Source organism: Alternaria triticimaculans (assembly GCF_023758025.1).
Source record: "Alternaria triticimaculans strain BMP 0046 chromosome Unknown scaffold_7, whole genome shotgun sequence".
NCBI classification, from domain to species: Eukaryota; Fungi; Ascomycota; class Dothideomycetes; order Pleosporales; family Pleosporaceae; genus Alternaria; species Alternaria triticimaculans.
This window is the reverse complement of record NW_026055964.1, coordinates 556935-580659: the sequence shown is the minus strand read 5'-3', so window position 1 is coordinate 580659 and position 23725 is coordinate 556935. Positions and strand designations below refer to the sequence as shown.

At 53.2% G+C, this 23725-nt stretch overlaps 9 protein-coding genes across 9 annotated transcripts; 5 read left to right on the top strand and 4 right to left on the bottom strand.

Moving 5' to 3' along the window:
- Nucleotides 1-132: 132 nt before the first annotated feature.
- J4E78_005582 (uncharacterized protein) lies at nt 133-3980 on the bottom strand (the record flags this gene model as incomplete). The annotated part of the gene is made up of 4 exons (XM_049366201.1): nt 133-303; nt 356-3105; nt 3155-3666; nt 3742-3980. 4 exons carry the CDS (start codon nt 3978-3980, stop codon nt 133-135), a joined length of 3672 nt encoding a protein of 1223 aa, XP_049221927.1.
- A 285-nt stretch (nt 3981-4265) lies between these two features.
- On the top strand, nt 4266-5702 carry J4E78_005581 (uncharacterized protein; the record flags this gene model as incomplete). Its single annotated transcript, XM_049366200.1, has 2 exons — nt 4266-4509; nt 4573-5702. 2 exons carry the CDS (start codon nt 4266-4268, stop codon nt 5700-5702), a joined length of 1374 nt encoding a protein of 457 aa, XP_049221926.1.
- Nucleotides 5703-6062: 360 nt separating this feature from the next.
- J4E78_005580 (uncharacterized protein) lies at nt 6063-7743 on the bottom strand (the record flags this gene model as incomplete). Its single annotated transcript, XM_049366199.1, has 3 exons — nt 6063-6892; nt 6948-7541; nt 7593-7743. 3 exons carry the CDS (start codon nt 7741-7743, stop codon nt 6063-6065), a joined length of 1575 nt encoding a protein of 524 aa, XP_049221925.1.
- A 396-nt stretch (nt 7744-8139) lies between these two features.
- Nucleotides 8140-10233, top strand: J4E78_005579 (uncharacterized protein; the record flags this gene model as incomplete). Its single annotated transcript, XM_049366198.1, has 2 exons — nt 8140-9206; nt 9261-10233. 2 exons carry the CDS (start codon nt 8140-8142, stop codon nt 10231-10233), a joined length of 2040 nt encoding a protein of 679 aa, XP_049221924.1.
- Nucleotides 10234-10297: 64 nt separating this feature from the next.
- J4E78_005578 (uncharacterized protein) lies at nt 10298-11402 on the bottom strand (the record flags this gene model as incomplete). Its single annotated transcript, XM_049366197.1, has 3 exons — nt 10298-10809; nt 10868-11049; nt 11110-11402. The coding sequence occupies 3 exons, from the start codon at nt 11400-11402 to the stop codon at nt 10298-10300; spliced, it is 987 nt and encodes a 328-aa protein (XP_049221923.1).
- A 462-nt stretch (nt 11403-11864) lies between these two features.
- Nucleotides 11865-13748, top strand: J4E78_005577 (uncharacterized protein; the record flags this gene model as incomplete). Its single annotated transcript, XM_049366196.1, has 3 exons — nt 11865-12170; nt 12229-12440; nt 12491-13748. The coding sequence occupies 3 exons, from the start codon at nt 11865-11867 to the stop codon at nt 13746-13748; spliced, it is 1776 nt and encodes a 591-aa protein (XP_049221922.1).
- A 1499-nt stretch (nt 13749-15247) lies between these two features.
- Nucleotides 15248-15949, bottom strand: J4E78_005576 (uncharacterized protein; the record flags this gene model as incomplete). Its single annotated transcript, XM_049366195.1, has 2 exons — nt 15248-15736; nt 15794-15949. The coding sequence occupies 2 exons, from the start codon at nt 15947-15949 to the stop codon at nt 15248-15250; spliced, it is 645 nt and encodes a 214-aa protein (XP_049221921.1).
- A 499-nt stretch (nt 15950-16448) lies between these two features.
- J4E78_005575 (uncharacterized protein) lies at nt 16449-17839 on the top strand (the record flags this gene model as incomplete). Its single annotated transcript, XM_049366194.1, has 3 exons — nt 16449-16526; nt 16609-16697; nt 16747-17839. The coding sequence occupies 3 exons, from the start codon at nt 16449-16451 to the stop codon at nt 17837-17839; spliced, it is 1260 nt and encodes a 419-aa protein (XP_049221920.1).
- Nucleotides 17840-20492: 2653 nt separating this feature from the next.
- Nucleotides 20493-23049, top strand: J4E78_005574 (uncharacterized protein; the record flags this gene model as incomplete). Its single annotated transcript, XM_049366193.1, has 5 exons — nt 20493-20693; nt 20743-21003; nt 21051-21093; nt 21141-21498; nt 21546-23049. The coding sequence occupies 5 exons, from the start codon at nt 20493-20495 to the stop codon at nt 23047-23049; spliced, it is 2367 nt and encodes a 788-aa protein (XP_049221919.1).
- Nucleotides 23050-23725: the final 676 nt, after the last annotated feature.

Sequence of the window (23725 nt, the reverse complement as noted above, 5' to 3'; positions counted from 1 at the left end):
CCTATGTGAGTCCAAACGCCAAAGCTTATCTGCCGCCCCGGATCCAATGCAACCCAACCCAGGGTATCATCGCTTTCATACAGTCATAAACAAATTCGACACGACAAGAAAAGGTAAAGACGAAGACGCAGCTTAAGCATTCGCTTGCACAACCTTGAAACCATCCGAGACCATTTTCTGAATATCCTCGTCCTTGTGCTGAAGCTGATTCAATGCATACGCGACATCGTTCCACTGCCTCTCGTTCTCTGCCCTCGGTAGCCTGGACGCAAGTTTGGCTGCTAGCTGTTTGGCATGTTTGTCCTAATCAAAGTAAGTACAGAGTCATCCACACGGTCAGATCGTTCAAACGTACCTTTTCAATGAACCCAGCCAGGAACTTGACGATCCTCTTCAGGGCATCCTCGCTCAGTCCAGAATCGGCGCTGAGTACACTGAACATGTCGATGAACTGGTTGTACACGGCATTGTCCTTAGTGGACAGCTCGGTGAAGAACATGCGCGCCATGTCTGCAATCTTCTTGTCGCTGTCTTCGAGACATTTGGCCATTTCGCCTAGCTGGCCCTTGACCTTGACTTGGCCGGCTAGGATCAGGAAGGTTAGGGTCATGAGACATGTTCGCTTGACGCTTGGGTCGCCGTCGTTCAGACGGCGGTAGAGGAAGTCGGTGTTCTCGTCGATGAGATGGTTGAAGCATACAGCCATGTCGCCGAGTGCGACGACAAGGTTACTGCGCACAACAGCGTCCTGGCTTCGTTCGAGGATGGTGAGCAACAGACCGAGGTTCGTCTCACAGTACTCTGAGCTGACACACATGAGCTTAGCTAAGCACAGTGCAGCTTGTGCTTGTAGCGTCGGGTGGTTATACGACGTGTTGTTGGCACAAATGTCTGCTACGAGGGGTCCGAAGTTTGCGAGGAGGGATTGTGGACCATATAGAAGTTCGCGTTCACGAACGTGTGCAATAGCTTCTGTGAAGTCATCTTCGTTCGTTCCCGCCATGAGCTCTAGATCGTCTTCTTCAGGCGCTGGGGTTGGTTCTTTGGTCGAACCCCGCTTCCGCCCCTTCTTGAGTGGTGTGGGTCCCGACGAAGACATGGATTTTCGAGGTGTCGGTGCCATCTTGTCCTTCTCAGCCTTGCGACGCTTGAATTCAAGCTCACAAAGCTCCAAGTGAACGATTTGTTTAATGGCAATGTGTCCGACAACAAAAAGCAGTTGCGATAATGCAAGCGCCGAGTTCTGCTTCTTCTGTTGAGGTTCCTCAGCTGCAGGCGCGTCGGGCATCTCCTCATCTCCCTGATCGACCTCCATTGGTTCTGCAGCACTGGAACTCGACGTCGGCCGTGACTCAGCTTTGGTTTGTCCCGCAAACACACGCTTTGTAACTTTGCGAATGATCTCGGAGCACAAAACGTCAGGATGTTTCGAGAGGACGTATATAGCACTGATGGCTTGTTCTGCAACGCCAAACCATTCCTTGCTATCGGATGGCATCTCTGTGATGGCGGCCAGTCTGACAAGAACTGCGTGATCGTTTGCAAGCTTGACGGTCTGTACTGGCTTGTCGTTCGAGGCCTGCCTTCCAGGTGGTGGACTCATGCGGCGCAGAGCTATACAGGTGTATCGAGCCAGACCCAAATCGCGTCGGCCGAGCTCCCCGAGACCAATGCGCAGACATACTTCCATCTCCTCGACAATGATCTGTGGAGCCGAGAGTGCGAGCATACCCAGAACGATGATTGCTCCACGGCGCTGGTTCTTGGAAATGTCTTTCTTCTGGTATCCATATATTTGCCAAAGCTTCTGGATGACCAATGCGTTGACTAGTCCCTGCTTCATCATGGTGCTGAGGAGCTGCTCGAGTGACGTGAGTTCAGCGGGGGTTGTGCCAAATGTCAGACTGATCATATTCTTCGAGATGTAGTTTGCTACCGCATTCGCGTCGAATCCAGGTGGCGCGTCGAAGAAAAGGCCCTTGTAGCACTCCAGCAGATGCGTCTGAACGCCCTTGCCTTCGTCGCTGTTGCCCTTGGTCCAGATAAGACGCAACATCCTCCGGATACCGAGCTTAGCATTCGCGATCTTGTACGCGTCGATCGTCACAAAAAAGTCCATGGCCTCGATGACTTCGCTCTTATTCTTGGATGACAGCAGTTGAGTGACCACCTCAGCGGCGTCGTTGAGGACTTCGATGAACTTGAGCGCTTCCATCAGATACTTGCGTACTGCCTGGAACTTCTCCAGCTCTTGCGCGGTCGCAGCATCCCTCTGTGCCTTTGCAATTACAGCAGCTCTCTCTTCCTCGGACATCTCAGATGGATGTTGGGGTGCTTCATCGTTATCGGCCTGGGTTGCGTCTTGCAATAGAGTCTCGTCTACAGTCTGTTCACCAGGGGCACGCTCTCGTAGCTCTTCCGGGGGTTGTAAGGCGTCGATCTGAGCGTCGACATCGGCCAACCTCTGTTCCCAATCCTTCGTCGATAGCAATCCACCATCAAAGGTAGTGAAAGGGTGGGTTGAGATGAGCTTCGCGAGCAGCTTGACTGCGTTACGACGTACATTACTGCTCTTGTCTTCCAGACTACGTGCAGCGAGCTCGGCGACCTTCTGCCTGCGCTTGGGGTATTTCTGCTCTAGATCCAAGAGTTTGATGTAGACTTGCATCACACGAGCACGGCAGTAGGGGTTGATATCCAGGAAGCGATCCTGGAGAACGTCGAAAAAGATGCGAATTTGCTGCTTGTGTTGCTCGCTGCGGTCGTCCTGGCTCAGCTTGCTAAGCATGATGATCAAGTTTCCGCACACCTCAATAAGAGCGCAACGGAGGGTATATGACTCGCTGTCCAGTAGGTTGGCGAGCAATGTCATTTGGCGAATGACAAGATGCGGCGTAAGCTCGGAGATTTTGGTAAGAAAGGTCGAGATGGACTTGGGCCCCTTCAGATCGGTAGAACTAAATTCTTTGCTGCTGATGTCCTTCAAGACGTCTTCGGTGAGCTGCGGATAGTCGAAAGCGTCGGCTAGTGTGAAGAGGAACTCGGCCATGGGCTCTGACAGATGCTCGAAATATGTCAAGCTCTGGTTGATGGACGTTTGGGCGGCTGTCATGGGCGTTAGTATAGTCACTTATCTAACTCTTCCTCAACCTACTGTATGCATGTCCATGAGACTTGACGGCAAAACACAGGACCCTGAAGCAGTGACTCCGTATCGCGTTGTTCTTGACTCTTGCCTCATTCTCGAGGATGTGGTACACTGGCTTGGTGAAGAGGCCGATGAAGGTGTCTCGCTCCGAGGTGGTGACGAAGATTCGGCCCAGCTTGAGCCTCAGCACTTTGCTCATGCGGTCGAGAGCCGTCTCAAGTTGCGCTGAGGCATCCCAGACGACGTCTTTGCCGCCTCCCGCTTTCGTCTTTGTGGCCTTACCCCGCCCCCGCGCTGCTGGTGCGGAAGCAGACTTCTCCAGCGCTCTGGTCTCGACGGCAGAGATGGTCCATCGGAGAAGGAAGCCATACATCTCCAGCAGGTTCTTGTGGTGTGGTATCGCATCTTGGTCTTCGGCTTCGAGGTCGGCGTGGATGATGTCGGTTTGCGTGGACAGCGCCGAGGAGATGAGGTCGAGAATCTTGCTGAGGATGGCTGGCGGTATTTGCGACGAGTGCCTAGATAGTCGGAACAGTTTAGAATTAGGTTCCGTGTCATATTGTTTTGTATCCTGTGGATATGCGGGGACGCACTTCAAGAGAAACTGCAGCGTGTCAAACACAGAGCTGCGAGTAATCGCATCTGGACTCTCCGCCACGGCATCGACCACAGGATTCAGCTCGCTGTTGATCAATCCGGGCGACGACAGCGATTCGGGCTCATCTTCGCAGTCTTGCAGCGCCTGCGGGGCCTCGGGGGTGGGTATCGCGGACGGATCGCTGTCGAACAGCTTAACCGCCTCATTGATGTCAAAATCCACCCGGGCGTCCATGATGATCAGAGCCGCTTGAGGAAATCAGAAATCAGAAACAAGAAGCGACGAAATGAGCGTCGGGGCTAGAGTGGGGTGTTTGCGCCGTGAGAGTTAAGATGCGGCCGCAACCGTCGCACATGCACCGACCCAGGAAGGCGCGTTGCAGCTGTTTGTTGGTGGTCCGAGCGTCTGCCATCAGTCTTCCCCTTTCGGCCTAGCCAGCCAGGGTCCAACGCGTCGGCCGCCATACCGCGAAGAAAGATTCACGCATCGTTCGACACAACATCACAAGCCACGCGCACCATGGCAAAGGCACGCACCTCACTGCGTCATGCAGAGGCAATCGACGTCCATGAGGACGACATGGGAGAAGACCAGGCCGAAGAGACACAGGACGAAAGCATGAACCCGCTCGACGAAAGCGGGCGCACTGCCGACAGCAGCGACGAAGAAGTCGAAGATTCCGTTCAAGAAGACATGGCACGCTTCGAAGAGACGTTTGTCGGAATCAGCAAGCGGTTCCGACTGATTAACCGCATTGGAGAGGGTATGTCCTACATCATTGGCTTGCAGCATGCAGGGTAGCGGGCGGGACTCACCCTTTCCACAGGAACCTTCTCCACCGTCTACAAGGCTGAGGATCTCGAATATACCAAGTACAACAACGATTGGGACATCGACGAGCGCGAGGAGGCTAAATCTCTCCCAGCACACAAAAGGCAACCCGCCAGAAAGCCCCGCTACGTCGCAATCAAGAAGATCTACGTCACGAGCAGTCCGATACGCATCTTCAACGAGCTCGAGTTGCTGTTTGATTTGAGGGACGCGGATTCAGTATGTCCGCTCATCACCGCCTTCCGCCACCAGGACCAGGTCGTCGCTGTGTTGCCCTACTACCAGCACCGCGACTTCCGCGATTACTATCGCGACATGGGCATCTCCGACATGCGTTGTTACTTTAAGAGCCTGTTCACTGCACTCGCAGCGGTACACAAGAAAGGCATCATTCACCGCGACGTCAAACCTACCAATTTTCTCTACAATACCTCGCAGTCGCGCGGAGTCCTTGTCGACTTTGGTCTCGCCGAGCGAGAGGGCACAGACTGGCACAACTGCGCCTGCCACATGTCGGAGGAGGACCGTCGATACAGAATATCGCACAGTGTCTACGCGCAGACACAGTCAGCAGGCCACACCGCTTCCGCATACCCCAAGAATGATACACGCAACAGCCGCCGTGCCAACCGTGCAGGTACTCGTGGTTTCCGTGCGCCTGAGGTGCTCCTCAAGTGCACCCAACAGACCTGCTCCATCGACGTCTGGAGTGTCGGTGTCATCCTGCTCACCATGCTCTCGAAGCGGTTCCCGTTCTTCCACAGTGCAGACGACATCGATGCGCTCCTCGAGATCACGACCATCTTCGGACGAAAGAAGATGCGAGAGACAGCCCTCCTGCACGGCCAGGTATTCGAGACCAATGTACCCAGCTATAGCGAGGGTGGGCACAGCCTGGAGAAGATCATACTCTGGTGCACAGGCCGCACAGGCGACAAGACACAACCAAAGAGGGAGCTGGATGAGGATGAGAAGGAGGCTGTCCAGTTCTTGCACCGCCTACTGGAATGCAATCCTGCGAAGCGCATCACAGCAGAAGAAGCGCTCCACCACCCTTTCCTAGTGAACGCTTACGAAGAACATGAGGGGGACGATGACATGAAAGAGGAGTTTGTAGAGGACTAACGCCACCAATCACGTCTATGATGACGATGTATGAGTAATAGCATGGAAGGCGTATAACGGCATGGGCATAGTACAGGAGTTTTGGCCATTTACAGAGCGGCGACTCAATGAGTTATTGCGATACCCTTCCGTACGGTCAAGAGCATGTTCAATATACTTTTGCTCAATAACGATCGTACATTATGATCCATTTGAGTCAGTTTGATCCCGCACGTTTGACTGCCAACTAAGCATAGAGCGATGCCATTGGGATAATTGCAGATTCATTCTCATTTCTCATTTCTCATAATCAAAGAAGCAGGGCTGTTCACTCCAGGAACGCTAATACGTTCAAGACAACCGTGTCCTCCAATTCGTCGATTACTCATCCTGAGCGCATTTCTGTGTCATACTGCGGATCTTCTCGCCAAACAGATAAACGAAAATACCCAAGAACATCAGTGCGGCCACAATGCCGCCACAGATATTGAACGCACCCTCATACCCCGCCTTCTCCACAAAAGCAATCGACCCGAACGAGATTCCAAAGCCAATGAAGCCTCTGAGCGAGCAGATGAGAACGAGCGCAGCATCGATACGCTGAGGATAAGCATCCATGCAGTACACGAAACTGGAAACGACGATACCGACGAAACCGAAGTACTCGACATTGAGCGTGACGGCGATGCCAGCCCAGCTCCAGTTGTTTGGGTTCTGCGCCGTCATACCGTAGATGATGGTCGAGATGAGGATAGATACCAGCGGGATGATAAGAGCGAGGAGACGGTATTCCGGCTGACTCACACCATCATTCCTCTTACTCATCGTCTTGACGATCAAATCGCTCAGGGAACCGCAGAAGAGCGGGACTGCAACAGCCGTTGCGACCTGTCCCGCGAAGACATAGCCCAACATGTCGAAGTTCCAGAGGTAGGGTGGTTGGACGAGCACGCCGGCGAAGAGGGCGGACATGAGGACGTAGATACCGAGCGCGGCGGAGTTTATCAGGATGAGCCACAGGATGTTGGGGAACCAGATGATTTGGAACATTTGCTTCCAGCAGGATATGGCTTCGGACCAGTGGGCGTGGCCTTTCCAGGGGAGCATGTCTTTGACGAAGCTGCGGGGCGCATAGTTGACGGTGTCGAGGGGGCGCTTGGTGTTTGTTGTTACGGGGACGAGGGTGCCGTCTTCGTCGATGCCTTGGCCGTCTGGGGAGTGTTAGTATGCATGCTGTACTGTGTGGTGTGGTGTAGGTGAACTTACTCAGTGCTTCCAACGTGCGCTCGTACTTTGTCTCCGCGACGAAAATGATGCTGAGGACTGCAATGGCGCCGCTCAGACATCCAAACACGCCGTACCACCATCTCCAGCCCAGATCGTTCGCGAGATACGAACTCGCTACGATGAGCGCAGCAGTACCAAGCGTCTGCAGCGCGCAGAACCACGCAATGACATGGCCTCTCTCGTGCAGGTAGAAAATCTCCTGTACGATGATGGGGCACAGTGCTTCAGCTTGGCCGGCAGCAATCGACATGACATCTCTGCCTGCGATGTGCGACTCCAGACTTCCACTGTACGCGCACCAGAGACATCCGAAGGAGAGCACGATGGTCGACATGAGATAGACGGGCCTTCGGCCGATGGCATGGGCTACAGGGATCGCGAGGAGGTTACCAACGCCCATATAGAACGCTGGCCAGGTTGCGAGGTCGCTGGTCTTTGGGTCTCCGCCGTATGAGGCTTGTACGATGGGTAGGATGGCGGTGATGCCACTGGCCATCAGGTTTCCGGTGGCAGCGTAGAGGCCGACGATGATCAAGATAATGTACTTTTGCCATTTCGGAAGGTTCAGAGGATCTATGTTCGTTAGCGATCCTTATCTTGATGGTTTTGATGGGTTGGAGCTACCATTGGGGTCTCTGCTTGGTGTTGGGATCAGCACGATGCCATCCTCGTCGTACAGCCTGATGGTGCCAACCACCGGCCTGGCAGCTTTCTTGTGGGCATCAACTATCTCGATGTGAGCGCTGGCTTCGTTCTTCGAGTCGTGAAGCGCCATAATGGACAGCCGCTGATGCCTCGAAACAGAGAGGCATTCCCCAGATTTTTGTACACCTCCAGCTCCGAAGTGGACGCAGCTACCAGCGCCATGGCACCTTGTTCGTGACTTGGAACGCGACTCTCAGCGCAGTGCAACCCCGGACCTCGCCCGCACTGGGCCGCGCAGCCCAATAAGTATGCGAACGGATTGTGGAGGGAGCGCGGGCTAAGCTGATTGCGGGTGTGGGGATAGCCCGGTCCAGGCAGGGGGAAAAGCTGGGAACGACATGGGGGACACGAGACGAGACATGCGGGGTACGCGCGTACCGTGTACTTACAGGCCTGGGACATTTTGAGCCTCAAGCTCCTCGGCAAATGTTCACCACCCACACCACGTACGTCACCTCCACGCACCATGAGCGAAGCCGGCATCAAGACATCGCAGCGCGTGAGCCGCTCGTGCGTCGAGTGCAGCCGTCGCAAAATCCGCTGCGACAAGAAATCCCCCTGCGCGCCCTGCGTGCGCCGCAATGCCGGAAACTCCTGCCGCCGGCCGATCGTCCGCGTCAGGGGACAGCTAACCGTCTACGCCGACTCCGAGGCTGGCAGCGCGGAGGATGTGCAACTCGAGGACCTCCTGCGCGAACGAGGCGCCCTGCGCGCCCAGATTGCTGAACTCGAGACTGCTCTTGCGCTGTCGAAGCCGTGTGCTCATAGCCGCACCAGCGAATCTACGGACTATTCTGCACCGTCGGCTTCCCTGGAGGACCTGATCCCGGCGTTTGAACAGTTCGATATCGGAATCACGACCAATGCTGCGCGTGAGGGTGGCGAGAAGGATCTCATAGATAGACTTTACGAACCTGCTGCGGATCCCATCTATCTGCTTCTTCCCAGTAAAGACGCTAGTATCCAACTCGTTACCTTCTCGCTCCAAACGCTGGGTTGGCTGCACTGCGCCGTGGATGCTGATGTGTTCTTCGGAGAACATGAAGAGTTCTGGCAGAGTACGCAGCTCGGTGCTGGCATCGATCGCGCACGGAGACCTTGGCTGGTTGTCTACCTTGCTGTCCTTGCTGTGGGCATACTCTATTCCAACCCAGACGAAATCCCCGATGTCAACCAACTACCTCAACTTGGAATGCCATTGGACAATCCTGTTTCTATTGCAGTACACACGTCTCGTCTCTGGTATGAGGCTGCGCTGAAAGAGTTAGAGAGGTATGGGTTTGCAGGCTCACCTTCTCTCCCTGTTGTTCAGGCCCTGTCAGTACTGACACTATGTCATTCCAACTTTGGTGAACACCAGCGAGAGTGGCTCATCACCGGCTTTGCGACAAACATGGCTAGATGCCTTGATATGCACAAGCTGGGGAATGAAGTCAACATCTCCAAAGACCTGTGCAAAAGACCGGAGTGGTCGTCCCCTTCTCAGCGAGAAATGGGGCGTCGGTTGTGGTGGGCTTGCGTTATCCGGGATTGGTAAGTACTGGCCACGTACGCTTTGGCCCAATCGATCTGACTGACCCTCTCTAGGCTTGGAAGTTGGTCTCGACCGCCATCAATTTCACCCGCCAGCTTTTGCTGCCATGTATCGACCATCACCAGCCAGGACGACTACATACTACCCAGAACACCCATGGCTGATAGTCCTGCTTCTTTCGAGTCTGGAAATCTCGCTACTCCTTCGCCGGCTCATTACCATTCAATCATGTGCCGTGTCTCTTACATAGTCTACATCTACATCAAAGCCAACACGCACCAGACGAATCTCAAGTTCATCAAAGCTATCGAGGAGGTTCAGACTGTTCGGCGAGACCTACCTCTGCACCTATCGCCAAACTTCCCGGCCAATGAAGACGATAGGATATGGGAGTTAGAGTACCCTTGGATACCATTCCAGCGCTATCAGATCCACTACGTTATTGACTTCTTATTGCTGACCATCGCTCGTGTGTTGTCACCGGAAAATCCAGATGATGACCCAAACTTCAGACAGCTGGCCCTCCAGTCGGCGAACAATATCCTAAACTACTACGCGAAGCCTGTTCCGAGGGTTTACAGGTTAGTCTGGGTTATATCTGCGTCAACAGTCGCAGCTGCTATATACGTATCGTTAGACATGCTTGCCAACCCGCATGACTATCGAGGTGACGCAAAACTACGAATCATCAACCTCCTAAGAATGGCATTTACTGAGCTGAGAAAGCACTCTGCCGTTGCTGTCCATGCAGCGAAAGGCTCGGCTGTACTTGAGGGACTTTTGCCCGTGCTGGAACGACACGACACTGAGCTTCCTGGAACGTCACGTACGATACACGAACTACTGCAGCAGCTGTCGATGGCTGATCACAGCAACACCAACGACTTGTCCAACTCGGCGCCTCCAATGGACGGCTTTGCCCACCACGGCAACTACGAGAACATCGACATGTTCGATGGGATTGGCAGCACACTCAATGCAACATACGGTTTTGACGACTGGGACGAAGTGTTTGCTCAAATGTGAATGATTTCTATACAAAGCTATACGAATTCGCCTCTGCCTAAGAAAGTCATACACTATGTCTTCCTCAGTACGGCTTCACACCCGCCAGCTTAAGTAGCTTGTCCGTCAACTCCGGCTTCTCAAGCGGCTCCGTCCGCTCCCACGGATCGATCTCACCGTCCACCTTGGCCTTCCCTTGTGAGTGGATATTGATATGTGGCCAATGTGTAGTCGCCTCCCACTTCTCGAAGATCTCCTTCTTCTTCGCCAGATCCTCCTTGGACGCCATGGCTGCCGGTGTGTAGCAAGCATAGATAATCGTGCGGATGTTGTCTGTCTCGGGGTACACAGCGTAGTGCATCTGTCGCGAATCCCACAGGATGAGATCGCCGGGCTCGGCGCAGACCTTGACCATCTTGCAGCCTTGGTCTTCGTACCACTTTACGTCGGTGTCTTGGAAGGGGTAGAAGTCGTAGTGGAGGGCGGCGAGGGGGCCCTTGGTTCGGTCCGGGGGGTGTTGCTTGAAGAACTTGTCGAAGAGCTTGGCTGAGCCTTCCATTACGACGAGGCCACCGTCTTTCGGACCGGCCTCGGAGACTGAGGGGGTGTTAGCAGGGTGCTTAAGAATGGTTCGGAGAAAGGAGTCTTGACATACGGTTGATGATACCCTGGACGCACGACAGGCCTTGTCGCTCGGGTGCCTGGTCGACGTGCGGCCACGGCTTGCTGCCAGCCATCTTGCCAGCATTAGGCAGTGTGAGGTTGATAGTGTCGTATGACACGATGAGCTCGTTTGTGTTCCACAACTTCTCAAACGCAGCTAGAACACCAGGTTCCCTGTTCGCAAAAGCATCAGCCACCAAGTTCGACGCGTCGTTAGTGGATGGGTGTACTCACTGTCTAGCTTCCCAGACATACTTCTCATGTGCAGCGCAGTAGTTGAGGTACATGCCGTTCTTGAAGCTTTGAGGCAGATTCTCCTTGGTCCATGTCTCTGGCTTGTTGATATCGAAGTCGTTGGGGAATGTACCGAGCCAGTCCATCATCTTGTTGCGGTACTTCAGAGCTCGCTCCTTGGGCACGACGCCCTTGAGAACGACATAGCCCTTCTCGTAGAAGTCATCCCGCCAGTCGCCGTACTTTTGCTGAGCAGTGCTCGTGTTCTCGTTGTCGTCAAGGAAGGGCGCCATAGTCGCAATACAATGAGTTGATGAGTTTGAAATGAAGTAATGGATTCGGAGGTGATGGCACAAGATATTCCTCCACTGATATACCTCACACCCCTCTACAATCCTCTCGGTCACATTACCCCGGCTCGCCCGTCCACGGCCGCTCGCTGCGGGGACAGACAAGCTTCGTTGTGGGGCGGACCCTGCGACTCACTGCATCACGGTCGAGATCGGGCGAGCCTTAGCGCGCATTTGCATCTCGAAACACTCCACATGCCGACGCTACACCTCGAGAGCCGTGTGTAAATCTACAAAGGCAGGTCACTCTGTAGACGTGTCGCGGCCGAGAACGGTCGGGCGGTTTCCACGGAGTCCACCGGCGACAATACGCTCTTTTCAAAACCACGATGCGGCCTCCTCCTTCCCATGTTGCTGCAAGTCACTCGCAACAACTTCTTTGTCCGCTCTTTTCATACTGCAATCATGCCTCTCGCTTTTCAGGTCGCCAATCTGGCTGTCAAGCCGCCCAAGGTGGGTGAAAATGGCTACCAAGGCTTCAATCCGCGCAAAGAGACTCTTCGTAAGGGGTACCAAAGTCGGGATGGCGCTCGCGCACTTTCTGGAGACATGATTGCTGAGCACGATGTTGCTGTCAAAGTCAGAGATGGGTGTACTTTATACTGCGATATCTACCGGCCAGTCGGTAGCGATGGGAGCGAGAAAGTGCCCGCGATTGTGGCCTGGAGTCCTTTTGGCAAGAAACATACGGGTATTGATATGATGTCAAAGGTTCGTATTCACCGTACAGAATAAAGATTCAGAATGAGGAAAGACTAACATCATCCAGGTCAAATGGGGTTGCGGTGTGCCGAAAGGCTGCCTCAGCGGTCTCGAGCGCTTCGAAGGACCCGATCCGGCAGAATACGTTCCTCGGGGGTATGCGGTTGTCAACGTAGATGCGAGAGGTGCGGGAGACTCAGATGGAGACATTGTCATCATGGGAAAGCAAGAAGGCGAGGATGGGCACGACGTGATCGAAGAGCTCGCAAAGATGGACTGGTAAGATTCGCACCAGTCTTCCGGATAACACCGATCTAACGATGATACAGGTGCAACGGCTCGATCGGACTGGCAGGCAACTCACATCTCGGAATCGTCCAATGGTTCATTGCCGCAACACAACCTCCCTCGCTCAAAGCCATCGCACCCTGGGAAGCATGCGGCGATCTCTACCGTGAACAATTCGTCCGCGGCGGAGCTTGGGACAATGGCCTCTTCGACTTCATCACCGAGCACGTAATCCGGGGCAAGAACGGACTCGAAGACTTCAAAGAGATGTACCGTCGCTCCTCAACCATGAACCCCTACTGGGCAGACAAGCGCGCCGACATTGCCAGCATAAAGATCCCAACATACATCGTCGCGTCCTACTCCAGTTTCGTGCATACCATGGGCTCGATACGCGGCTGGATGCAAATCGACACAAAAGACAAGTGGTTAAGATGGGACCCGTATCAAGAGTGGTACGATCTATGGGCCGTCCAAGAATCCATCGACGAACTCGCCTCCTTCTTCGACCGGTACCTAAAAGGCGAGAAGAATGATTGGGAAAATACACCCCGCGTACGCATGTCCTCCCTCAACTACGGCGACAAAGAAGCCATCTACCCCATCATCGAAGAAGACTTCCCCATCCCACGAACAGACTACCGCACCCTCTACCTCTCCGCCGACAACAAGCTTGAAGCCACCGCACCAAGCACGGCCGGCACCTTAACCTACAACTCCGAAAGCAACACTTCCCCTGTCTCCCACGCAGCCTTCACAATGACCTTCGACAAGCCTACCCGCTTAATGGGCCTCCCCAAAGCCGTCTTATACATGTCCTGCCCCGACTTCGACGACATGATCGTCTACGTGCTGATCCGCAAACTCGACAAAACCGGCAAACCCATGATCGCCATAAACATCCCCTGGTCTGCCGCGCCCTACAAATCCGCGTCTGAAATCCCCGAATCAGACTACTCGAACTTGATGATCTACTACGGCCCCACAGGCGTCCTCCGCGCCTCCCACCGTAAAACCGATCCCTCACAGTCTATCCACCCACAATACCCATTTCATACGCACGAAGAAGTGCAGAAGATACCGTCGGGCGAGGTGGTGAAGTTGGAGATAGGGCTATGGGCTATGGGTGTTGATTTTGAGGCTGGAGAGGGGATCAGTGTGCAGGTTAGTGGCGAATATCCTCTTGTGCAGGAGTTTGGTCCGAGGAAGAAGGTGGAGCTTGAGGAGAGGAATAAGGGGACGCATGTGGTGCATGTGGGTGGAGAGTTTGGTAGTCATGTCGTTTTGCCGTTTGTGTGAGGGGGGTGTTGATGGTGGGGAGGATGGGTATACCTAGAAGACATCGGGGTTCTATGGATGTTCGTTATTTTACCAATGTACAAAATGCAGAGCCTCAAAACACAGCCACAGCGCGTCAATCTTCGTATCTCTTCCCGTTAGCCGTCCAGAAAATCTCCCGTATGTCTAAATTGGCACGCCTTACTGCCCTGGATCTTCCCTCTTTTGTCCTAGCTCCCTGCCAAAAGCTCTTGGCGTATCGGGCGCCTGACTCTAACGGGTTACGCGCGATGAGGCTCTTCGTACGACTACAACTACGCGAGGACGTTTAAACGTTAATAGGGGCCCAGGCGTTGGTAAAGTGGGGAAAAGAACTTTTGGTGGCATGGTTGGTATAGAAGTTAGATGAGAGCCTCGGGATGGGCATTGCTTGAGTAAAGTAGTAGAAGAAGAAAAGTGGGTAAAGTGCCGCTGGTGCCGGTGGATGGGATGAGTATAAGGGAAAGGTGAAAGTAGGTTAGGTACGGATCAAACAAAGACGGAATACTACATATCTCCCGCACGACTTCGGATCCACGAAAACATCTCTTCGTTCAAAATATAGCGAAAACATCCTCACCCGCACAACACCACCCCACAGCCATGTCTTCCCTCACCTCTTTAGACACCTTTCTGTTCCCCTCCCCAACCACCCCACCCCCCTCGGGCACAGTCATGATAATATCCGGCACCCCCTACCCCACGCCCTTAACCTGTCCCCCCTCATCACAAAACATGTACTTCAGCGACGTGTCCGACGCGTGGTGCATGTACAATATCGGCAACAACGTCAGCAACAAAACGATCCCTTACCTCGCCTCGTGCTGCAAACCCGGCGCCGAGGTGAAAATGTGGCAGGACTGCATGCTTTACTGCGAGGTTACGCGAGAGCAGAGGAATGAGTGGAGGGAGTGCGTCGAGGAGAATTATCCGGAGGCGAAGACGGATAAGAGTTTGAATCTTCAGCAGGGGTGCTTCGGGTGGAGTGAAGAGTTGGAGGGGATAGAGGGGCCGAATGGGACGAGGGCTGCGGAGGTGGCGCAGAGTACGACGGCGGTGGGGAGTGCGGTGGAGACGGGGGATGGGGAAGGTATGTTAAGACTTGACGAGATGCGTGTGGGATGTTTGACTGACTGACTGATGTTAGGTAAGGCGAGTGGAAATAGAGCTTCTTTGCGGCTGGTGGGATGGGCGGTAGCTGTCCTGGCCGTGGGAGCTGGATTTTTGGCTTGAGTGTCAGTTCGGTGTTGGGCTGAGCTACGAAACAGAAGATAGACCGTTATATACCCATGGAGAAGGAGAAAATACTGTAAGATAGATGCGAGGGCTGCTTGATTAGTATAGTCATCACCGTAGTAATGCAGAGCATCAGTGACATCGTGAAGCGTATGCCATGCGCTGCCACCACTCACCATGCAGGCGGCCGTGAATGCGTCTGATGTATACACGATATGTTTTACAATTCCCGCCTCACAACTACCTCAGGCAGTCTGCTTCCTCGCATTCTTAACCTTAGTCTCCGCCTTAACCTCCGCCTTCGTCTTCTTGCCCTGCTCCAACCGCCTCTCCTTGGCCGTCTTCTGCTGTCCAGCCTGCCCACCATGCGCCTCAGCCCGTGCCTGTTCCGCCTCGGTATGTATCCTCATACCCTCCATAGCCTCGGCCAATGTGGGTATTGTTAAGCCTTGTTTCCGCGCCAGCGCCAGTCTTTGGATACTCGCTTGCCTGCCCCGCTCCGCTGACCGTACGTCCTTCAATAACCGCTCTTTGATGCGCTGTTCGTCGAGTTGTGCTTGGGTGAGGACTGGGCGTCGGTTTTCGACGGGCTCGCCAAAGGGCGCGACGATGGAGGTTACGACGTGGCGGATTACTTTGGAGGTGCGGTAGCCGGATGTTATGCGCACGATGTCTCCTTCGACGACGGAGTTGTTGGGGTCGCGGGCTATGTATGTTTTTGGGGCTGGGAAGTGCTGGTTCATTCGTCAGCACTGCTATGGGCCAATGTGCGATTTGTCGTGCCAACACACCTTCCTGAACTTCTTATTCCATTCGTGTTCTGCGACGCGCACTCGTACTGCTCTCGCCATCTTGCCTGCTGAAACTACGACGCCGACTTTCTGGCTTGTGAAACATGGTGGGAGAATTGGTTTTCCGGCTATCGCCTTGGTCGCTATCGACGCCATGACGGGTGGTGGTGGGTGTCGAGTCGAGGCGTGGTTGGTGTGCGGTGGTTGCGGAGGTCTTGCGGAGGTTTGCTAGCGCGGGCTGCGCACGCCAAGGTCGACCTGAGGGTGCGTATATGGAGACGGCAACTCAATGCGTCCTTCTGCTGTATGCGATGGCGTGTTGGAGGCGTGTGGGGTGGTGCAGCCTCAATTGACCGTCGTCGCGTGGGAATTGCTTCGCATGAAAAGTGAAGTCGGTAATGCCAAGGCTTAACTCCGATTGGCCGCATAATCTACGTTACTGCTATCGTGTCCCATTCGCAACATCCACTTTCACATTCCAAGTCGCCCTTCCGCTTTCACTCTCCCAATTCTTTCTTTTCGGGGTCGCTCGTACCTGAGTTTCACACGCGAACCCCATGTAGAAATCTGCTCCTGCATTTATCTCGGATACTTTGATTCCGTCCACTCACTTTCGCAACTCCAACACCGCTGTTGGCGCAACTCATAGGACAAAATGCGCCTACGGTTAACGCTGTTCTTTTTGGTCGCCTTCCTGGCGCTGATTGTTGTTGGTGCAGAGGACTACTACAAGGTATGTAAAAGCGTTGTCCGTACACATCTGTACTTCCGCCTCAGTTGCAAGTTGAAGCGCACTTGCTAACATGATACTGTAGCTACTAGGCCTGAAGAAAGATGCCTCGGAGCGCGAGATCAAGAAAGCCTATCGAACCCTCAGCAAGAAGTTCCACCCAGACAAGAACCCGTACGTTCGTAAACCCATCATACCAGCTCACACCTCTAACATTTAACAGTGGCGACGATGAGGCAAGTGGGAAGTTTGTCGAGATAGCCGAAGCCTACGAGGTCCTCAGCAAGAAAGAGATGCGCAAGATTTACGACCAGTACGGCCACGATGGCATCAAGCAACACAAGGAAGGCGGTGGTCCACGCCAGCACGATCCCTTCGACCTCTTCTCGCGCTTCTTCGGCGGCTCAGGACACTTTGGACACCAGGGCGGAGAACGACGCGGACCGAACATGGAAGTGCGGGTCGCACTGCCCCTGCGCGACTTCTACAACGGCCGAAAGACGGAGTTCACAATCGAGAAGCAAGCGATTTGCTCAGCCTGCGAGGGATCAGGTTCGGAAGACGGACACGTGGAGACTTGTGGTACATGCGGTGGACGTGGTATCAGGATCCAGCGACAGCAACTCGCGCCCGGCCTATTCCAGCAGGTGCAGGTACACTGCGACCAATGTCACGGCAAAGGAAAGACGATCAAGAAGCCCTGTCCCGTCTGCCACGGCAGTAGAGTTATCCGCGAAGCCGAATCCCACGATCTCGAGATTGAGAAGGGCATGCCAAAGGGCGTACGCATCACCTACGAGAACGAAGCAGACGAAAGCCCCGATTACGTCGCTGGCGACCTCATTGTCCACCTCGTCGAGGCAGAGCCCGCTATGGGAGAACAGAATCACGAGCGCACAGACGGAACCTTCTTCCGGAGACGGGGCAAGGATCTCTTCTGGCGCGAAGTGCTTTCCCTCCGCGAGGCATGGATGGGCGGCTGGACTCGTAACATCACCCACCTAGACGGCCACATTGTCCAACTCTCCCGCAAACGCGGCGAAGTCGTTCAGCCCAACATGGTTGAAATCGTCAAGGAAGAGGGCATGCCAGTATGGGCCCAACAACTCGAAACCCACGAGGGTCTGCAATACGGTGACCTGCACGTCGAGTACATAGTCGTCCTCCCCGACCAAATGGACAAGAGCATGGAGAAGGAGTTCTGGAGCGTGTGGGAAAAGTATCGCGCCAAGAAGGGCGTTAGCATTGATGAGGAACTCGGTAGGCCGACGGAGCCTATCCAGATGCCTGAGCCGGATGCGCACGACGAGTTGTAGGACATGATTCAGGAATGGATGCATCTGGTTTATTCTCAACGCGTGAAGGATGTGTGGAAGAAGATGCTGGGATGAAGCGATATGTTCAGTGCTTGTATGAATTGAGCGTGGTATACCCGGTGATGATGTGGAGTTGGGGAGTCGATTAAGGCTGCGTGTCTTGGTGCTTTGGCATATAGAGCATTTTTTTGTTATGGATATATACTAGAACAATGGATGAATACACTATGTGTTTGGTTTTATGGGGACGTATGCGTCGGTGATGATGATGATGATCATCACCATCGACAGGTAAGTGCCGTGCGATTACTTATTTCTCCAATCTCACTCTCGAAATCATCAAGGGTCTTGTAGGCTTTTTCGAAGAGCGAGATTGCTTTCAAAGGGGGAGTTTTGTAGAAGGCTGGAAGCATGAGTACGTAGGTACTTGACTTTTGGCCCACAGCCGAAAAACAGAACACATAAGATCTTCAAACCCAGACTTTTGGAAACTCTCCGCTGACTCATGAAGGAGGCAGCTTGGGCTTTTGAACTGGAAGTCGTGCATAAAGGTCTTCTTGAGAAATCTCGCATGTTTTGCCCAGAGGAAGGAAAGACTCCATGGAAACTTTGCGGTTTTGTTTTGTTCTGATTTTGAGAATAACAACTTCCACATGCAAGGATCACAGCCCTTTTTTGATGATTAAATGAGAGAAAGTAGGTGAGAAAGCTGGAGCGCAGAGGACATCGCAAAGGTCTCTAAGCTATTTGAGCCATGTCACTTCACATGCGTTGGTATTTTGTAGTTTTGTAATGTGCTGAGAAGCCAGGAACAACGGAGACAGGACATAATCTCTTTCTTTCTTTCTTTTTTTTTTGGAACACATCGGCTCGTGGCTGCGGGCTTTTTGAGATTTGCGCAGGAGAAGCGTGGTGGAAAGATAAGAGTTGAGACCTGGGTGAGAAGAGGGTTTTATATATTGTGGAGACGAGAGGAACTCGGACATGTTCCATACTGGGGAAATTCTCGGGAAACAGTAAAAGCTCCAACGTCCATGGATCCTGTGTTGGGTATTTTTGTTTCCAGACGCGGACATGAATACGTCTACGACAATTTTCTTTCGAAAACTCCATCGAAGTTTTCTCTTGTCTTTCGAATGGGTTCAGTTGCTCAGAGACGCAGACATCAATGACATCTACGATCGCTTTTTTCTCCAGAAGTTTTTACTCCCATGAAGTCTACTCTCCATGAAAATTAGAAGCTTTCTTATTGAGGGACAGACCGCCATAACGACATATCGTGAAGGTTTTGGAGTTGCTGGCATGAATTTGATAAAAGTAGCAGTGGAGAAGAGCAGCAGACATTCGGTTCGAGATTCGGGTTTTTTGGAATTAAGATGGACAAGGCTGGCGAGACAAAAGACATGTTTTGATCGAGGCTCGTTATGAGAACATATCGCTTGCATGCTAAGGTTTTGAAAACTCCAATGACTTTAGAATGAGTGAGATAGAGAGATGGAGAGAATGCTAAAGGAGGGTTTTATACTTGCGCGAAGATACGCTTACTCGCCGATCACGTGAATGAGTACAACCCGTGATAGATCGTTTGTCTCTTTGCTGAATCTGCGCAATTCGGTTTGGAGAAGCTGCCATAATCTCGAGATTGTGGACTAGGCAGATTTATGCAACATCTTTTGGGGTGTGTCGCATGCAGACGAAGAACACGGTGGCTGTTGCGACTACGTAATTAGAGAAATGATACACCATGTCAACGACATGACCGGCTTTCAGATGCAGGTACGCTTTGCTAGACCGATGGCACCGTCAGCTAGGCCATGCGCTGTCATGATCGTATCCTTGTTTTCGGGCCTTTGACACGAAGAAAATTCATAGACACGAGCCGCGACGGGCGCTTGCAAAGTAGTGTGACCAAGGAACGAGGTAGAGCTGGTACTGAACCGTCTGTCAATGAGTGCCGGACGCGTGGTCGAGACCCCACGGGCTGCGAGGCGTGAAGGTCAGACCAAGCATTAGCGGGGTGACCCGCTCAGGCATTAGCGACCCTCGCTAATTGGCTTAGAACGATCTTAGCTGCAATCATCCCTCAGGGTGCAGTTGCCCGATACACAAAGACATCCCACACCCCGCCAAACTTCAGCTGGTACTCGTGCATGAAGTCTGCAGGATGCAAAGCTCGACCCCTGACGATGGCGGATGACGATCGCTCGTCACCACTGTGACCGACCACACTGCACTCTTTCGAGTGCCCATGCATTATGTGCTTCCTCCCCGAGCTGAGGACCAAAGCCTGCTTTTAGCCATTACTCCTAGCAACTATTCACGGGATGCGCGATTTACGAGCCCGCGACATTGCATCAAGGGCGTTGCGGCGCCGAAAAGCAAGCGCTGCAAGTCACATCCCCGCGCGCCGACGCTCAAGAAAATCCCGCAGTGCTGCGCCATCCTGCCTAAACAATGAAGCAGCTAACTACACGTGGGCATTCCGTTCTCACGATAAGCACCAAGGCTAGGAGCCAACCAAAGCTTTTCGTCAGCGGTAGAGCTCGTTACCAGATGAGATTGTCAGACAGTCATAGTTGCGGCCAGATAACGGGATGGTATAAGTCCTGCGAGACTGCTTGACTGTCTTTGCGTACAACACCGACAGCCTGGTATGGATACCTCAATACATTTTGCAGATGCAGACCTGCATCCCGTTCGGTCGTCGCAGTCCGTGGGCGGAGTTTATCCTATGCGCTCACGCACCAAGTCGCACGCGAATCGGACTTCGGTTGATGCGAAGATCAGCGAACTGGAAGACGCGGAAGACGAAGATGCAGGTCTGCGCGATGAGCGCGATTTTAAGCGCAGTCAGGTAAGGAGGCACATGGCGCGGTGTGATCCAGCACACTGACGCGACACAGGTCTTCAGTCTGACACAGATCCTCGTCCTTGCATACCAATCTACCGGTGTCATCTATGGCGACATTGGAACGTCACCGCTCTATGTTTACTCTTCGACGTTCACAGAGGCGCCTAGTCGAATCAATCTGCTCGGTGCCCTGTCCCTCATACTATGGTCTGTTACGTTGATGGTCACCGTCAAGTACGTCTTGATCATCCTACGCGCCGACAACGATGGAGAGGGTGGCACATTCAGCACATACTCGCTTCTTTCCAAATATGTACGTCAAACAACGTGCGTGAGTACCTCAGTCACTGATGTATGTAGGCAAACATCGCGAACAGAGATCCACGCGAAGCAACCCTCATACGTGAGTGTGCATCATGCCATAGGTCTTCTTATACTGACTTCATGCAGGGATGGAGAGACACAATACCGATACTCTGGGCCGATCCACAAGAAACATCCGCTCAACTATCGAAAAGTCCAAGTTCTTTCGCGGTCTACTGCAGGTCATCGGTGTACTAGCCGTATCGATGGTCATGGCTGATGGTGTTCTCACTCCAGCTCAATCCGTCTTGGGTGCCGTACAAGGTCTAAACGTCGTGAAGCCTGATATCGAGAAGTCCACCATCATCGGTGTCACATGCGCCATTCTGGTCCTGCTATTCGTCGTGCAGCCGCTTGGTGTCACGAAATTGACGTTTGTCTTCTCGCCCATCGTCATTGTATGGCTGGCCTTGAACGCTGGGTTTGGAGTATACAACCTTGCCAAGTATGTATTCTTGTTACTCCCGAAGTACTCTTGACTGACAACTACAGCTATGACTACGCGATCCTAAAAGCTTTCAATCCTTTCTATGCATTCGACTACCTGATACGGAACAAATACGAAGGCTGGCGCAGTCTTGGTGGTATACTCCTGGCCTTTACAGGCGTTGAAGCCCTGTTCGCAGATATCGGTGCCTTCAGTCGCCGTGCCGTACAGATCAGTTGGCTCGGATACGCCTACCCGTGTTTACTGCTTGCCTACAGTGGTCAAGCTGCCTACATCAGTGTGCACCCGGAAGCATACTCCAACCCCTTCTACAACTGTGCCCCACCAGGATGGCTCATCTTTTCGCTTATCGTAGCCATCGCTGCTGCCATCGTTGCGTCGCAGGCCATGATCACGGCGACGTTCCAGCTCCTGACCCAGATCATGAAGCTTTCGTACTTCCCGCAGATCAAGGTCGTCCACACTTCGACAACGTATCACGGACAGCTATATATCCCCAGCATCAACTGGCTACTGATGATTGGCACTGTACTTGTCGCTGCTATCTACAACAACACAACATCCTTGGGTAACGCCTACGGTGTATGCGTCATGTTCGTCACATTCTTCGACACTTGCATGGTTACCCTCGTTGCGATCCTAGTGTGGCGCATCAAGCCATACTTTGTACTTCTTCCTTGGCTCACCATCGCTTGCCTGGACGGTACCTACCTGTCATCGGCACTCACTAAAGTACCCGACGGTGCTTGGTTCACCATCTTGCTTGCCTGCCTTCTCGGATCCATATTCATCCTCTGGCGATTTGGCAAAGAGCAACAGTGGGGCGCCGAGGCCAGTGATCGCTTCCCAACAACGCACTTCGTAAAGACACTACCAGACGGCCGCTTAGAGCTAACCGAGCAATATGGCAGCAAATCTGTCGGAACCATGGAAGGCTTCGGCATCTTCTTCGACAAAGCCGGCGAGACAACTCCCATCGTCTTCAGTCAATTCATCCGCAAACTAGTCACCATCCCTGAGGTCATCGTATTCTTCCATCTCCGGCCGCTGGAGGTACCCTTCGTCGCTCCAGAGAATCGATACAGTGTTTCGCGACTCGCCGTTCCAAACTGCTACCGCCTAGTAGTCCGCCACGGCTACATGGACGAAGTAATCACCCCAGATCTAGCATCATTGATCTACGAGAAAGTCCGCAACCACATCGTCGCACGGGCCCTGGAACGCGAAGGCGAGATATCAGCCAAGGCTACCGGCGCCCAGCCGGAGAAGACCATGGTTACCGAGACTGTTGCTGGGAGTGGCATATCGACTCCAACACGCAGCTCAACTACTTCTGCTCGTCTGGAAGCCCTTGAGCGTGCGTACAACCGTGAAGTCTTGTACATTATTGGGAAAGAGCAGATGAAGGTTAAGGTCGGTACGAACATCATCCGTCGGTTCTTCTTGAAGGCTTTCTTGTTCATTCGGGATAACTCGAGAGCGAAGATTGCGAGTTTGGATGTTCCTATGGATAAGGTTATTGAGGTTGGGTTTGTGAAGGATGTGTAATCGAGGAAGTGTGCATCCGTAATCTAGTCTTTTGGGCGATAATCGTTCGCATTGTATCGATGGTTTCCGCAAAATCTTGTGTTATGGCATGTCGATACCTCGGTACCTTTACGTGCCGTCGCTCTTACTCAGTGTCGATGCCAATGCGTCGCAATGACGTGCCTTCTTAGTCATTGCTTGGACCCTTCCGACATTTGCTGACTAGCCACACTTCCACGCCTCACCCTCCAACATCTCCAATTCTCTTGCAAATCTCCTAAACCCCCCAAATCAGCCAATTTGCGATCATGAACAAGTTACCCGACGATAGTACCACCTCGCACGTGTACGTTGCCAAGGCGGCAGGACCGTTGAATAGCTCGTCACCCCCTCGCGGCCTCAACCGCGCTCCTCAGCCTGTACCTCTTCGCGTCCTGAGCACACACGCCATCTAGATTGCCGCCATAACGACATAAGATCAACATTCGTCTCCCCTGAGATGGGGTACAATACACATGGCTATACCAGGTCCGGCTTTAATTGCGCCGCACGTCGTGCCGTGGCGCGCATTCCCGGTGTGTCAGGCAAATCAGCGAGCCAGATGAGACGCGATAAAGGTTTTTTGCTTCGTGTCGATGCGTGAACGCTGTTTCGGGCATCGTGTAGAATGGAGGCTTGATCTTCGCGCAGTTGGATC